We start from the raw sequence: 15,359 nt of genomic DNA, 5'->3' as shown, positions 1-15,359 counted from the left end.
GGAGAGAGGGAGGAGAGGAATGATTTTAGAGTGTAGAGGGACAGGCTGGTATCTATGTATATATTAGAAACGTGTTAAATATCGACGAAATGCGGAGTTTCCGCTGTGACACGATGGGATGGGTCGAGTCTCTGCAATGCCAGGACGCAGGATTGATCCCTGGCCCGGCACAGTAGGTTAAAGGATCTGGTATTGCTGCAGCGGTAGCAGAGGTGGCAATTGCAGCTCGGATCTGATCCCTGGCCGGAGAACTCCATATGCTGTGGGGCTGGGGAGGGGGCAGGGGGGCAAAAATAAAAATATTGAAGGAATGCATACATGAATGTATGAAAACAACTTACTTGTTCTTCCTCTATATTCAATCATTCTATAAGCATTTGTTCAGTACCTCCAATGTGCAAGGACTAGATGCATGTTTATAAAGGTATGTGTAGAAATGAAGCAGACCCTGTTGTATAAGGGTCAGGCACAAGGCTGGGAAAGACACCCCACTGGGAAAGGACAGTAATGAGCTTTTTACAAGCGTGTATAAATAGACAGTGGAAACAGAAACCAAGACTGAGGAAACAGGACCAAGTTAGAGGAATAGGGGTTTATAAAGGGCTTTATTAAGGCCCCATACTTCACAGTGGGAAACTGAGGCTCAGGGAAGTTTAGGCAATGTCCTGAACTCACATGTTGGCAGCAGAGATGGCCAGTGCCTGACACTCCCCAGGCGGTGAGCTGGGACCTACTTTTGCTCTGCCTTGGGAAGACTGTCAGGTATGGCTTTTGCTGCATCAGTGAACAACAGCACGAAGCTGAGGGCGCAGGGCACAGCCCTGTACTTGGATTTCTGTGGGATGCTCTTCCAGTGAAGTGTATCTTGATCATAGGCACAGAGGGAACTAACTGTATGAAGTGGTGCAATTTTTGAGAACACTGAGATCTGGCTGCCTCTTGTGGCTTCTCCAAACATCGCTCAAGTGCGTAATATTCTACCATTAGTGATTATTTATAGCTAAACCTTTAGTCCCATTAAAATAAAATCCTCCTAAGTGATTACCATAAACGTCAGGATAGTGGTTACTTTGGGGAGGAGGCAGTTGTAATGGAGTGGGGCACAACATAGCCGGCTTCTGAAATAGCCTGGCCAAGTTCTATTTCTGGCCCTGGGTGCTAAGGAGGGTCTTCACTTCATAACAACAGAAAGCTCTACATTTTCTTCATGTAGTTTTCTGTATCTGTATTATATTTTACAATACAAGGGTTTCACCTTTAGTAACTAGTAATTTCTGAAACCTTGTGGGTCTTTCATAATTTATACTTGAGTTTACTGTACTAAGACAGGTTTTGACAGAGGAAAAGGTGTATGCAAGGAGTAGAGGCAGAAGAGGGAGGCCGTTCAAGGAAAAAAGGGTTAGGAGGCAACAAGATTTAAACCTGTGCTGACTTCATATTTTATGTCCCACATGCTTGTCTAACTCTTCCGTTTCCACTCCCCTTTCACCTTTCCCACTCCCCTCTAGGTTCCAGGATTATAGTTTTCCCAGTCACTGCTTGCCTCACCTAACTGTGGCCCAAACTCCTTCCCTTCTGGGGTTCTGTGAGGGGCATTATTACCCCTCCTGGATTTTATGGTAGTTTGAACCTCAAACATTCTGTTCCAGTGTTCTCACCTCAGTGCTCCCCAGATCACCAGTTCTGATATTTGAGACAAGCACTTGGGAAATTTTCTTAAGATTAACATGGGCTCCACAGAGCGGCTTAGAAGACATGGCCACTGCAGGATGCTCCTTAGATCCAGGAAGGGAGTAGACAGGGCCCAGTGCACAGAACTGTCCATCTGGTTTAGCTGTTCCTATTGCCATAATGATCCTGGCCCTTCCCCCACTGCTGTCTATTATTAACAGATCCAGAAACCTGATCAGGGCAGCAACAGCACAGGGACTTTCTGGGAATCATGCCCAGGAAAGGCCTAGAAGCCCTAAATTGAAATGAAGGTGCAGCTGGCCAAGAAGGAGACCTAACAATGTACTGTCACATGGCCACATAGGCAAGCCTAGATCTTCTCTGTGACACCCAAAGGAAATGCCCTAAACTTCTCTGCTTCTCAGGAATTAGGCTGGGGTTTCAGAGACTTGTTCCCCCAGATCATCAACCAAATGACTTAAACTTCTGAAATAAAGTCCCTCTTCTTGGTGGTCAAAAAGGCAACTGAAAATCTTAAATTCTATCTCAGAAATCATCAATATGAGACCACCTGTTGAATTAAAAGCCAGGATATGCAACCTTTTTTTTTCTTTTTTTGCTTTGCTTTGCTTTTCAGGGCCACACCTGTAACATATGGAAGCTCCCAGGCTAGGGGTTGAATGGGAGTTGCAGCTGCTGGCCACAGCCACAGCCACAGCCACAGCCACACAGGACCCAAGCTGCCACATCTGTGACAACTCAAAGCAACACCAGATCCTTAACCCGAGTGAGGCCAGGGATGGAACCCGCATCCTCATGGATACTAGTTGGTTTGTTATCAGTAAGCCACGATGGGAACTCACAGGATATATAACTTTAAAAAAACCAGAGAATATGTAGCTACTTTTATTCCCGAAAAAAACAAAAACAACCTCCTTGTCAAGAAATAAAAAACCCCAACAAACCCAAAAACAAAATCCAAGAGAACGGGGGAAAAGGAGCTAGAAGATAAACAAGGTGATAGAATTCAGAATAAAAAATACAAAGGATGTAATATTCCATAGCAAGAGACAAAACTTTCAGGAAAGGTCACAAAACACAAGTATATGCTATTTATCAAAAGGTGGCATTAAAACATTGAAAGTTAAAGAAAAAGATACCTGGGTGTGGAAGGACTCCAATTTCCTTCTTAGTCAAGACAGCCTTGGTTGTTTTGGCACTCTATTTCCATGCAAATTTCAGAATCAGATTGTTAATTTCCACAAAAATAAACCCACTGGGATTTTATTTAGAATTGAATTTCACCAGATCAATTTGAGAGAACTGACATCATTACAATACTATTTTCCAATCCATGGAGATGATAAAATATGTCTCTTCACCTATGTTGGTCTTTTAAAAAAAATATATTTATGAGTTCCCTCGTGGCGCATGTTAGCGATCCCTAGGAACATGAGGTGCGGGTTCGGTCCCTGCCTTCAGTGGGTTAACGTCCGGCGTGCCGTGAGCTGTGGTAGGTGCAGACACGGCTCGGATCCCGTTGCTGTGGCCTGGCGTAGGCGTGCTGCAGCTCCGATTTGACCCTAGCCTGAACTCCATATGCCGCGAGCGCCAAGAAATACAACAACAACAACAAAAAAGACAAAAAAAAAAAAAAAAAAAAAAAAAAAAAAAAAAATATATTTAAATTTTTTATTTTCAAAATATTCTTACATGTTTTGTCAGATTGTAGTCATCCCTGAAAAAATTTTTTTTGGCCATGCCTGCAGCATGTTCCTGGGTCAGGGATTGAACCTGTGCCACAGCAGAGACCATGTCAAGACCCTTAACCTGCTGCATCACAAGAGAACTCCAGAAATGTTTCTAAACTCTGTTATCTTGAACTAAGTATTGTGAAACTTTCATAGTGATATTTCCAAATAGCTGAGAATATAGGCAAGTTTCTATTTTGCTTCCAATAGATAGAAGCTAACCTATACCAAGGAAGAAAAATATTAGGTGAATTGACTATACATGATCTGACCACACACCTAATTTGGTTTTTAATTTCTTCCAAGAACATTTTATTGTTTTCAATGTAAAGATTCTATATATCTTTAGATATATCTGTTTTGAGCTATTTGACTTATGCTATTGTAAGTGAATTTTTTTTCTTTGCTCTTTTTAGGGCCATACCTGCAGCATGAGGAAGTTCCCAGGCTAGGAGTTGAATCGGAGCTGCAGCTGCAGGCCTGCACCACAGCCACAGCAATGTGGGATCTGAGCTGTGCCTGCGACCTACACCACAGCTCATGGCAACACTGGATCCTTAACCCACTGAGCGAGACCAGGGATCGAGCCCCCATGCAACTAGTCAGGTTCCTAACCCGCTGAGCCACAACGGGACCCCCCCCCCTCAAACAGCTTTTATACATCAGTAACTCTCTCAAAGAACCTATCCACAAAGGCACTGTTGCTGTCTTTTTGGTAGGGTACTGTGTCTATGTAGGCAGACAGAGGGAGAGCCAGGGTTGATGAGAACCACCTGACCAAAGTGCTGAGCTACTTCTATACCGACAAAATAAAACCTCCAGTTTAAAGGAACAATTATTATTATTAAAAACAGAAGCATGTTTTATTTCAATCCTGTTGAGGGAGTGAGAGGGATGGAAAACACAAAATGAGGGGAGGGGGTCTCTTTATACACGCATCAGGATCAACCACAGGTAACAATACCCATTTCCACCCCTCCCCCAAACTCCTACATGGGGTCCAGAGCCAGCTGAGAATAGATGGAACAAGAATTAAGACACTATTGGCACAGTAACATGGCCAATGCACCGAAAGATGGAGAAGAGAATTTCTCAGGGAGCAAGGCCCTGGGCCTCAGCTGCTTCCCTAGAGGAAGGAGAATGAGAAAACTTTGGCTCAGCAGGAAGGCGGTTGGCAAAAATCAGGGTTACCCCAGTTGGACCCTCCAGGTCATAAACTATTGGCTGAAGGGAGTCAAGATGCTTTTCCAGTCCACGCTGTTTTTGGCTTCCTCCACGAGCTCTTCAGGCTTGACATTGAGAGCTGGCCTGGTTCTCCTCTTCACTTTGGAAAGCAGGGGAGTAAGTGCTTATTCCACCCTTCCTAATTCTAGGCTACTTAATTCGTACTTTCCTGGCTCTGAAGAGACAGAAGCCAACTAACAAGGCCGGCTCCCTTTGTGAAAGTCGGCTTGAAAGAGCCCTTGTGTTGGCAAAACTGCCTCTGCAAAGGTTTCTCTGAGCCTGCCCCTTTAAGACCCTCCCCAAACGTGTTCAGAGACATCTTCAATTATGTGTGATATGGACAGAAAATACTTGGTCTCTCTCTAGTTGGGTTAATAATCCCATTTGTGATTGGAGATGGGGATTAGAGAATGAGCAAGCAAGCGGAGCAGGTGATCAGGGTGAAGGACTGCCGGAAAGGAAAGCAGTTTACATCGGGTTACAGATTCAAGCCTCTGGATTGTGAATACAATCATCTAAAGCTCCAAAGAAGGAAGGGGATTCTCTAACACAATATGAAAAAGTGGAAAATGTCTTAGTGGCGACCCTGTTAATTCCCATAGACCAAAAGGGAATGTGTCCAAAAAGACCCCCGCAAAAAAAATCCAAAAACAGATTGAGAAGCAGTGTCCAGCCCTCCGTTTTAAATCCAAATAAAATTAACTCATTCAGCTAATAATGCTTCAAGTACAATCATGAAGACAGACAGAACTGCAGAAATTCACACTAAAGCAAAGAATGGGATCAAGTAGCCTATCGTCTTAATCCCAGGCACCTTCCTTTTAAAAAATCACCTGGAAAATAACTTTTTTTTGCTTTTTTTTAAGGGCCGCACCTGCAGCATATGGAAGTTCCCAGGCTAGGGGTTGAACTGGAGCTGCAACTGCCGGCCTACACCACAGCCACAGCAATGCAGGATCTGAGCCATGTCTTCGACCTACACCACAGATCATGGCAACGCCAAATCCTTAACCCACTGAGCAGGGCCAGGGATCAAACCCATGTCCTCACGAATACTAGTCGGATTATCTCCGCTGCACCACAAGGGGAACGCCCACCTGGAAAATATCTTTGAGGACTTGAAGGTGAGGTCTACCATTGCCTCTCCTCCCCCAATGAAATACCCTTCCAGGACAGCCTGATGAATTAAGACATCTATTTTAATAGGAGGGAAGTGAAGAAGGAAAACACTAGCAGCTAAAGCCAGAATTAAGGTCCTTATGGCGTCCAGAACAGGGGGTAGAAGATGGGAAAGGGAAGGGAACTAGGCGATGGGTTCCTGCTGTCCTTTGGCTTTATGTCCTTCCCCTGCCTCCCATTCCTCCCAACAGCTCATGCAGCTATTGGCCTGCTAGAGGGGATGTAATGCCCAGACCAACTTTTTATTGAGCTTATGCAGCTAACAGACTTGTAAACAGTGCCAACTGACAAAGTTTTGCTGAATATTACAGCTTGTGTCCACTAAACACACCTCTCTCTGAGATTAAAAAAAAAAAAAAACAAACACCAAAGTAAACAAATACTGAGAGAGAGAATGAAGAGACACATCTTGAGTCTTCCAGGAAGGCAAAATAAGAAAACGCCTCATGGCTTGGTCCCAGGCGTTCACCATGCCTAGAGTGCTGCTGCTGTCACCCCTGTCTCCCCTCCCTGCCAGTGGCTGGGTAGAGGTGAGGGAGAAGGGTCATCTTGGGCATGCTGCAGATACAGCATTTGCTGGTGTTGACACCCTCCTGGGCTGTGGTAGCAGACCGCTGTGTCAGGAGCCCATTTCCTGGGAGTAGCAGAGGGAGCCCAGGTCCTCAAGGCAGCCTGAGATGGCAGCTCGTACCCCTCAGTGGGAGTACCTTGCCCCTTTCTCCAGTGCAGTTCAGCATTGAGGTCGTCTATTCCCGGTCGGCGATAAAACCTGAGCTGTTTTCCTCATGGGTTTCCCCCTCCCTTCCCCAACTTGGGGGAGTAATGGGAGGGGACAAGGGAGGATCACTGAGGGGGCAGGGGTATACCGCGGGGATCGGTGACCTGGCCCTCTTGCAGGTTCTTTACCAGTTGTGCAAGCCAGCGTTTTGTGGTGGTGTCATCTTTTAGCACCTGGGCGAAGGTTGTGTCCTTCAGCTGGTCAGGGAGGCACTGCCTGAGCGCTTCACGTGCCCTACATCAGAAACAAACAAACCAACCAGGGAGACCACCAAATAAATCCACATTTGGGGGGACAGGGAAGAGCCCCTTTCCTACACATAAATATAGAGAATCCTGGGAACCTATGGCTCTGTCAAGGTACTTGAAGCCATTAAAATTCTTTTTTTTTTTTTTTTTTTTTTAGGGCCACAACAGCAGCATGTAGAAGTTCCCAGGCTAGGGGTCAAATTGGAGCTGTAGCTGCCAGCCTACACCACAGCCACAGCAATGCCAGATCTGGGCTGCGTCTGCGATCTACACCACAGTTCATGGCAATGCTGGATCCTTTATTCACTGAGTAAGACCAGGGATCGAACCCGCGTCCTCATGAATACTAGTCAGGTTTGTTACCACTGAGCCACTTGTACTGCTGAATTCCCTATTCAAGTAGTTTTAAATAAACCTATTTTCAAACTTTGGTGAAAACAAGAACTACTAAAGAAGAGATGCCTACTGTCAAAGAAATAGGGCTTAAGTAACCTCAGTGGCAGGAGGCTGAGTTCACACTAAATCAAGTTATCCCCATTCCTAGGAACACAGAAATCAACCCATTATGTGATTTAGCAAAATCTGAGCAAATGGCTTTCAGGATGAATTATGGAATTACAAAGCAAAAGGTCAAATATTTCTAAAATGCACTGTATCTACAATGTATGATTTCTGGCAGAAAGATTACAAACATAGGGAGATAAAATAATGAGCTCAAGGACTTTACAGGAATCAAGAAGAGAATTGGAAATACAATTCAAGAGCCCTCTGGGCCTACTCCTTTCTTAAGAGGTTTTTTTTTTTTTTGATGATATACTTTTCTTTCTGACCACCTGGAACAGCAACAGAAGGCTCAAACCACAGGAGTAATGTGAACTCTCTTGGAAATGTAGAGGAACTCTCTTGGAAATCCAGTGGGGAGAAAACTTGGATGGGTTTTTATTTTTATTTGTTTTTTATCTTTTGGCTGGGCTCACGGCATGCAGAAGTTCCTGGGCCAGGGATCAAACCAGAACCATAGCAGTGACAATGCCAAATTTTACCTTCTAGATCACCAGGAAACTCCTTGGGTGAATTTTTAAATACAGCACTGCAGATTTTACTTTTTCTTTTTAGGGCCACACCTGCAGCATTTGGAAGTTTCCAGGCTAGGGGTCGAATTGGAACTATAGTTGCCAGCCTACGCCACATGCCACAGCAATGGGCTAGATCCAAGCCGCGTCTGTGACCTACACCACAGCTTACAGCAATGCTGGATCCTTAACCCACTGAGGAAGGCCAGGGAGCGAACCTGCGTCCCCATGGACGCTAGTCAGATTCGTTTCCACTGAGCCACGACAGGAACTCCCAGCACTTCAGATTTTAAAAGGAATTAATCAAAGTCTGTATCAGACAAGCTAAATATAGTTTTACCCCTTCCCTGTCCTGAAGATACAGGAGCTATGCCATGAGATGGAGTACCACTCACCAGAGTATTTCCCAAAAGTCCTATTAATCCTATAAATGTTTACCTGGGATTATCTGAGAGTCGAAGGTAGCATCTTACTACATGCTTCAGCAGACGGGCAGAAGGCTCTTTGGATAGCTGCAGGACCATCTTACCCTGTTTCCCCCAAATGAGGTGGGGTAGGAAAAAACATACAAAACACAAAATAATCCTAGTTGACATCAGAAATCAGATAATAAGAACTGTTATACAAAGTCCATGGTTTTTTTTTTTTTTTTGGTCTTTCTGCCTTTTCTGGGGCTGTTCTTGCGGCACATGGAGGTTCCCAGGCTAGGAGTCTAATCGGAGCTGTAGCTGCCGGCCTACACCAGAGCCACAGCAACTCGGGATCTGAGCTGAGTCTGTGACCTACACCACAGCTCACGGCAATGCCGGATCCTTAACCCACAGAGCAAGGTCAGGGATTGAATCCGCAACCTCATGGTTCCTAGTTGGATTCGTTAACCACTGAGCCACGACGGGAACTCCAAAAGTTCCATGGTTTTTATTTCTGATTAGAAGATTGAAGCTGCTCAGTGTTGACTGCAAAGGGATTAAGCTACGTGATCACAAGCAGTTACAAAGAGGGTAGGTGAAAACTCACCAAGATCATGGCAACATGGGAGAAACGCTCATATGTCTGGCATATATAAGCCAAACCAGTGTCATCTAAGAGGATCTTCTGGAGGATGAATGTGGCAACCTGGAGTAAAACAAAAGTAAGAAGCTAAAAACATTGCTCAGATTTGTCTTCCGACCATCTACGCACTTCCCAGAAATAACCATGAAGCAGAAAATTAAGCAAAGGCCCTTACATTCTATATAACTTACTTGATAAGAAATGTGTAATACGGAGTTCCTGTCGTGGCACAGAGGAAATGAATCTGACTAGGAACCATGAGCTTGCAGGTCTGACCCCTGGTCTCGCTCAGCGGGTTAAGGATCTGGCATTGCTGTGAGCTGTGGTGTAGGTCGCAGACATGGCTCGGATCTGGTGTGGCTGGGGCCATGACTGGCAGCTATAGCTCCGATTGGACCCCTAGCCTGGGAACCTCCATATGCCGCAGGTGCGGCCCTAAAAAACAAAAGACAAAAAAAAAAAAAAAAAAAAGAAAGAAAGAAACGTGTAATACAGCAAAATTAATAAATATTACCATACTGGAGTTCCCACTGTGGCACAGCAGAAAAGAATCAGACTAGTAACCATGAGGTTGCGGGTTTAATCCCTAGCCTCACTCAGTGGGTTAAGGATCCAGCGTTGCCATGAGCTATGGTACAGGTTGCAGACACGGCTCATATCCTGCGTTGCTGTGGCTCTGGCGTAGGCTGGCAGCTGTAGCAGAGTTCCCCTAGCCTGGGAACCTCCATAGACCATGGGTGTGGCCCTAAAAAGCAAATAAATAAATAAATATTACCATATTGAATGCTTATTACATAGCCAGAATTTTTCCTAAAGCTATAACCTGCGTTATTGTATTTTCACAACAAACCCATGAGATACTCTCATTTTACATAAAAGGGTAGGTAATTATCAAATTCTTAAAAACAAAGAGACTTTCTCAGTTTCTGAACACCAACTATGTGTCAAGTATAAATGTTAATCAATAACAGGTTATTATTAAGGTTAAGGTTCCAAGTGACAAAGCTACTAGTTGCATGGTGAGATCTAAACCTAGTTTGAATACAGTTTCTTCTCTTTTTCATGGGCCAAGATAATTTTAGAGATTTAGCTATGCCTCACCAAATGAGTTAAGTAAGGCTTTTCCTATTTTTTTTGTGTGTGTGTCTTTTTGCTTTTTCTAGGGCTGTTCCCGTGGCACATGGAGGTTCCCAGGCTACCATTCTGGAGTTGCCACTGTGGCACAGCACGGCTAATTGGAGCTGTAGCTGCAAGCCTACGCCAGAGCCACAGCAATGTGGGATCCTTAACCCACTGAGCAAGGCCAGGGATTGAACTCGCAACCTCATGGTTCCTAGTCGGATTCGTTAACCACTGAGCCACGACAGGAACTCCGTCTTTTCCTATTCTTAAGAAATAAAAAAAAATTTTTTTTTGGCTACACCTGCCAGATCCTTCACTTACTGTGCCTGGCTGGGCATCAAATCCATGCCTCAGCAGGGACCTGAGCCACTGCAGAGATAACGTCAGATCCTTAGCCTGCTATGCCACAGAGAGGGAATTCCAAGAAAATAAGATTTTCCCTTTGAAAATGGTTCCAACAGTCATAAAGAATATCCTTAATTTAAGCTAACTCTTACACAGAAGGGATTTAAAAACAATACTAAGTTAATTCAAGTCAAATAATTATTATAATAATTCTCATCAAAGCCAAATGTGGGAATTATTTGTTTTATTCTATTTTACTGGACTGTAACACTGTGGTTGGCTAAATAATGGCCCCCAAAGATATCCAGGTCTTAATCACCAGACCCTGGGGTTGCTACCTTACATGGCAAAAGGGACTGTGCAGATGTGATTATGCTGAGAATCTGGGTGGGAGTGGGGGGAAAGTAGGTGGGGAACTAACCAGCCTGGGTTATCCAGGTGGCCCTTAAATGTAATCATCACTTGCCCTTTTATGAGGGAGGTGGAGAGAGATTTGACCAAAGACCATAGAGAAGGTCATGTGACAAGCAGAGATCTGAACAAGCTACACTGCTGACTTTCAAGATGGAGGAGGGGGGAATGAGCCAAGAAATACAATTCTAGAAGCTGGAAAAGGCAAAGAAGGGGACTCTTCCCTCAATCCTCCAGGGGAAACATGGTCTTTACCAGCACCCTGACTAGCTTAGTGAAACTAATTTACGATTTCTGGCTTCCAGAGAATGAATATGGTTTTAAGCCACGAAGCTTGTGGCAATCTGTTATAACAGCAAAGGGAAACTAACACAAACACACACAGTATATAACGTGTTAAAGTGTATTAATCTTAAGTGCATCTTGATTAATTTTTACCTAGGTACACATTTTTTTTTTTTTTTTTTTTGGTCTTTTTGTTTTTTAGGGCCGAATCTGTGGCATATGGAGGTTCCCAGGCTAGGGGTCCATTCGGAGCTGTAGCCACCAGCCTACGCCACAGCCACAGCAGTGCGGGATCTGAGCTGTGTCTGTGACCTACACCACAGCTCATGTCAGTACCAGATCCTTAACCCACTGAACGAGGCCAGGGATTGAACCCGCGTCCTCACGGATGCTGGTTGGGTTTGTTAACCACTAAGCCACGACAAGAACACCCTTGGTAAACATTTGTGAACTACAACCAGAATTAAAACATAGGACATTTCTAGCAACCCAAAAGATTCTCTTGTACCTTTTCCAGGTCAATATCCTTCCCTGAGAAGTAACCACTATTCTGATTTGTCCTCACTGGCTGGATTTTTGTTGGTTTTTTCCTGGCCACCCCAAGACATATGGAGTTCCTGGGCCAGGGATCAGATCCAAGCCACAGTTACAACATATGTGGCAGTTGTGGTAGTTGTGGCAGTGCCTTGCCAGATCCTTATTAACTCACTGTGCCGGGCTGGGGTTCTAACCCGCATCCCAGCATTCCAGAGACACCACTGATCCTGCTGTGCCCCAGCAGGCACTTCCTCACTGATTGGTTTTGCCTGTTCTTGAATTTCACATACATGGTCATATAGTAACTCATATGGGTACAGCTTCTTTCGCTTGACATAATGTTATCTATTTTTCTTGTATCAGCAATTCATTTGGGAGTTCCCATCATGGCGCAGTGAAAACAAATCCAACTTCGAGCCATGAGGTTGCTCAGTGGGTTAAGGATCTGGTATTGCCATAAGCTGTAGTGTAGGTTGCAGATACGGTTCAGATCTGGCATTGCTGTGGCTGTCGCATAGGCCAGCAGCTGTAGCTCTGATTAGACCCCTAGGTGTGGGCCTAAAAGAAAAGAAAAGAAAAAAAAAAAAAGAGGCAATTCATTCTTCTTAATTACTGAGTAGTTCCTTTTGTAACTATATTACAATTTGTCCTTCATGAATAAAAATGCTCTACACATCTTTTGCTATACATGAGAGCTCATTTTTCTTGGGTGTATTTGCAGGAGTGGGACTGCTAGGTCATAGGGTAGGCTTATGTTTATAGTGGATACTGTCAAAGAGCTTTCCAAAATAACTTTTACTATCTACTCACCCAGGGAATTAAAAAACAAGAAAACAAAAAAAAAAAAGCAAATGTCAAGACTTTATCAGCTTAGAGAATGGTTCAGTAGGTCAGAGATGGGACCTGGATGTTGATATTTTTAGAACATTTTGCTGGTGATTATATCACACAGCTCTATTTGAGAACCTCTGCTTTACTGGGTGTCTACTATGGGAAAGCATTAGACTAAGTATGGTACATAAAAAGTGAACACGGTAAGGTCTTGCTTACCAAAGACCTGCTAGGAACTGACATCAACCATAAAAGGCAGGATAGGAGATGCATTAAGGTCAATGGGAACCTCTACATATCAAGAATGAATTAATATAATGGGCAAGGAATACAAACAGGGGAAGGGTCATTAGGATGAAGGCTCCTGGAAGAAGAAATGAGTCTTCTTCTGTCCCAGCCATAAGAAGCCAACTTGAAAAAGCCTATTTCTTTTTTTGTCTTTTTTTGCCTTTTCTAGGGCTGCTCCGCGGCATATGGAGGTTCCCAGGCCAGGGGTCCAATTGAAGCTGTAGCTGCTGGCCTACGCCAGAGCCATAGCAATGCCAGATCCGAGCCACGTCTGCAACCTACACCACAGTTCACAGCAATGCTGGATCCTTAACCCACTAAGCAAGACCAGGGATTGAACCCGCAACCTTGCGGTTCCTAGTCAGATTCGTTAACCACTGAGCCACGACGAGAACTCCATGAAAAACCTATTTCTTTCTTTCTTTTTTTTGGCTGTGCCTGCAGCATGTGAAAATTCCTGGGCCAGGGATCAAACCCACGCCAAAGCAGTGACTTAGCCTGCTGCAGTGAAAACACCAGATCCTTAATCTACTGCTCCAGAAGAGAACTCCACCATCCTATATTTCTTTTCTTTTCCTTTTTACAGCCACATCTGCAGCAAATGGAAGTTCCCTGGCTAGGGGTCAAATCAGAGCTGCAGCTGAGGCCTATGATACAGCCATAGCCAAGCCGTACCTGCAATCAACACTGCAGGCTGTGGCAACACCACATCTGTAACTAAGCGAGGCCAGGGATCATGAATCTGATTCTCTGACAATGGGAACTCCCAGGTCTGGGTTTTTAAGTCATCATTATACTACAGTTTTTATTTCAAAAAAGAAAAAAAATTCATGAAAATTTCAAAACACCCGAAAGAATGAAGAAAATGATGCCACAACCATGAAGAAGTAGCCCAAGAGTTAACACAATACAGAATCTAATTAAGATAAAAGCACACACCGTTTTAGAAAGTTCACTTCCAGATTCCATAATGCGCAAACACAAAGGGATAATTTCTGTTGTCAATAAGAAGTTGATTACTTCCTGCTCATCTGTTTTTACCAGGGCCCCTAAAAGAAAATAAGGACAAACAAAATTATTTCAGAGTCAAGGTTTCCAACTAAAATTGTTCATTCAGCTGATGCAGAACTTAAATAACATTACAACACAAACTGTGATTTATATGTCAGAGAATCAGATTCATACCCTTGTTTAAAAAAAAAAAAAAAAAAAAAAAAAAACCAACAACAGGTTGACTATTACCAGTCAACACTAAAAGATAAGGTACCAAGTTTGGTCTATCACAGAGTCGGCATCAGTTTAGTCATCTAAATCATTTTTCTATCATTCTTGGTAGACAATCATATAATAATATCACCATCTATTCTCCACCTATCTTAGGTAAGAGAGAATTCTACATCAGTATTAAAGCATATTCCCAGGTAGCAAAGAAATGCTGTCAGCATGAATCCTACTTCACAACAGACATATAAAAATTACTTCCCCTCTTACCCAAAAAGCACAAATATTGTAAGGCATACCCAAACAAGAAACATCTGGATTCTAATTCTGGTTCCACAACTAGTTTATCTAAGTTTGATAAAGTTACCTTCCTGTTGCAGGTCTCTGTTTCTTTCTTTTTTTAAAATGAATTTTATTACATTTATAGATGTACAATGATCACCACAACCAATTTTTTTTTTTTTCACCTTTTTGTCATTTTAGGGCCGCACCAGCGGCATATGGAGGTTCCCAGGCAAGGGGTCTAATCGGAGCTGTTGCTGCCGGCCTACGCTAGAGCCACAGCAACACTAGATCCAAGCCAAGTCTTGCAACCTATACCACAGCTCACAGCAACGCCGGATCCTTAACCCGCTGAGCGAGGCCAGGGATCGAACCCGCAACCCCATGGTTCCTAGTTGGATTCACTTCCACTGCACCACGACAGGAACTCCACAACCAAATTTTATAGCATTTCCATCCCAAACCCCCAGCCCATCCTCCCACCGCCCCCCAACCTGTCTCATTTGGAAACCATAAGTTTTTCAAAGTCTGTGAGTCAGTATCTGTTCTGCAAAGTTCATTGTGTCCTTTTTTTCAGATTCCACATGTAAGTGATAACATTTGATGTTGATGTCTCACTGTCTGACTGACATCACTTAGCATGGTAATTTCTAGGTCTATCCATGTTGCTAAAAATGCTGGTATTTCTTTCCTTTTAATGGCTGAGTAATTTTTCATTGTGTATATGTACCATATCTTCTTTATCCATCCTCTGTCGATGGACATCTAGGTTGTTTCCACGTCTTGGCTATTGTATATGGTGCTGCAATGAACATTGGAGTACATGTATCTTTTCGAGTCATGGTTTTCTCTGGGTAGATGCCCAGGAGTGGGATTGCTGGATCAAATGGTAGTTCTATTTTTAGTTTTCCTGAGGAATCTCCATCCTGTTTTCCACAGTGGTTGCATCAATTTACATTTCCACCAACAGTGTAATAGGGTTCCCTTTTCTCCACACCTTCTCCAGCATTTATTGTTCGTAGACTTTTTGCATTTCTCTAATAATTAGTGATGCTGAACA

General features: G+C 43.7%; 1 protein-coding gene across 1 annotated transcript in view; it reads right to left on the bottom strand.

Moving 5' to 3' along the window:
* The window catches only part of CNOT9 (CCR4-NOT transcription complex subunit 9), a 31,850-nt gene continuing 20,748 nt past the window's right edge, over positions 4,258-15,359 (bottom strand). Inside the window, 4 exon segments of the mRNA XM_001925220.5 lie at positions 4,258-6,837; positions 8,363-8,454; positions 8,942-9,040; positions 13,736-13,845. Of these exon segments, the coding sequence (XP_001925255.3) occupies positions 6,669-6,837; positions 8,363-8,454; positions 8,942-9,040; positions 13,736-13,845 (470 nt within the window). The 3' untranslated portion in view covers positions 4,258-6,668.

Source organism: Sus scrofa, chromosome 15 (genome assembly GCF_000003025.6).
Source record: "Sus scrofa isolate TJ Tabasco breed Duroc chromosome 15, Sscrofa11.1, whole genome shotgun sequence".
Classification (NCBI taxonomy): domain Eukaryota; kingdom Metazoa; phylum Chordata; class Mammalia; order Artiodactyla; family Suidae; genus Sus; species Sus scrofa.
This window is presented reverse-complemented; position numbering and strand designations above follow the sequence as displayed.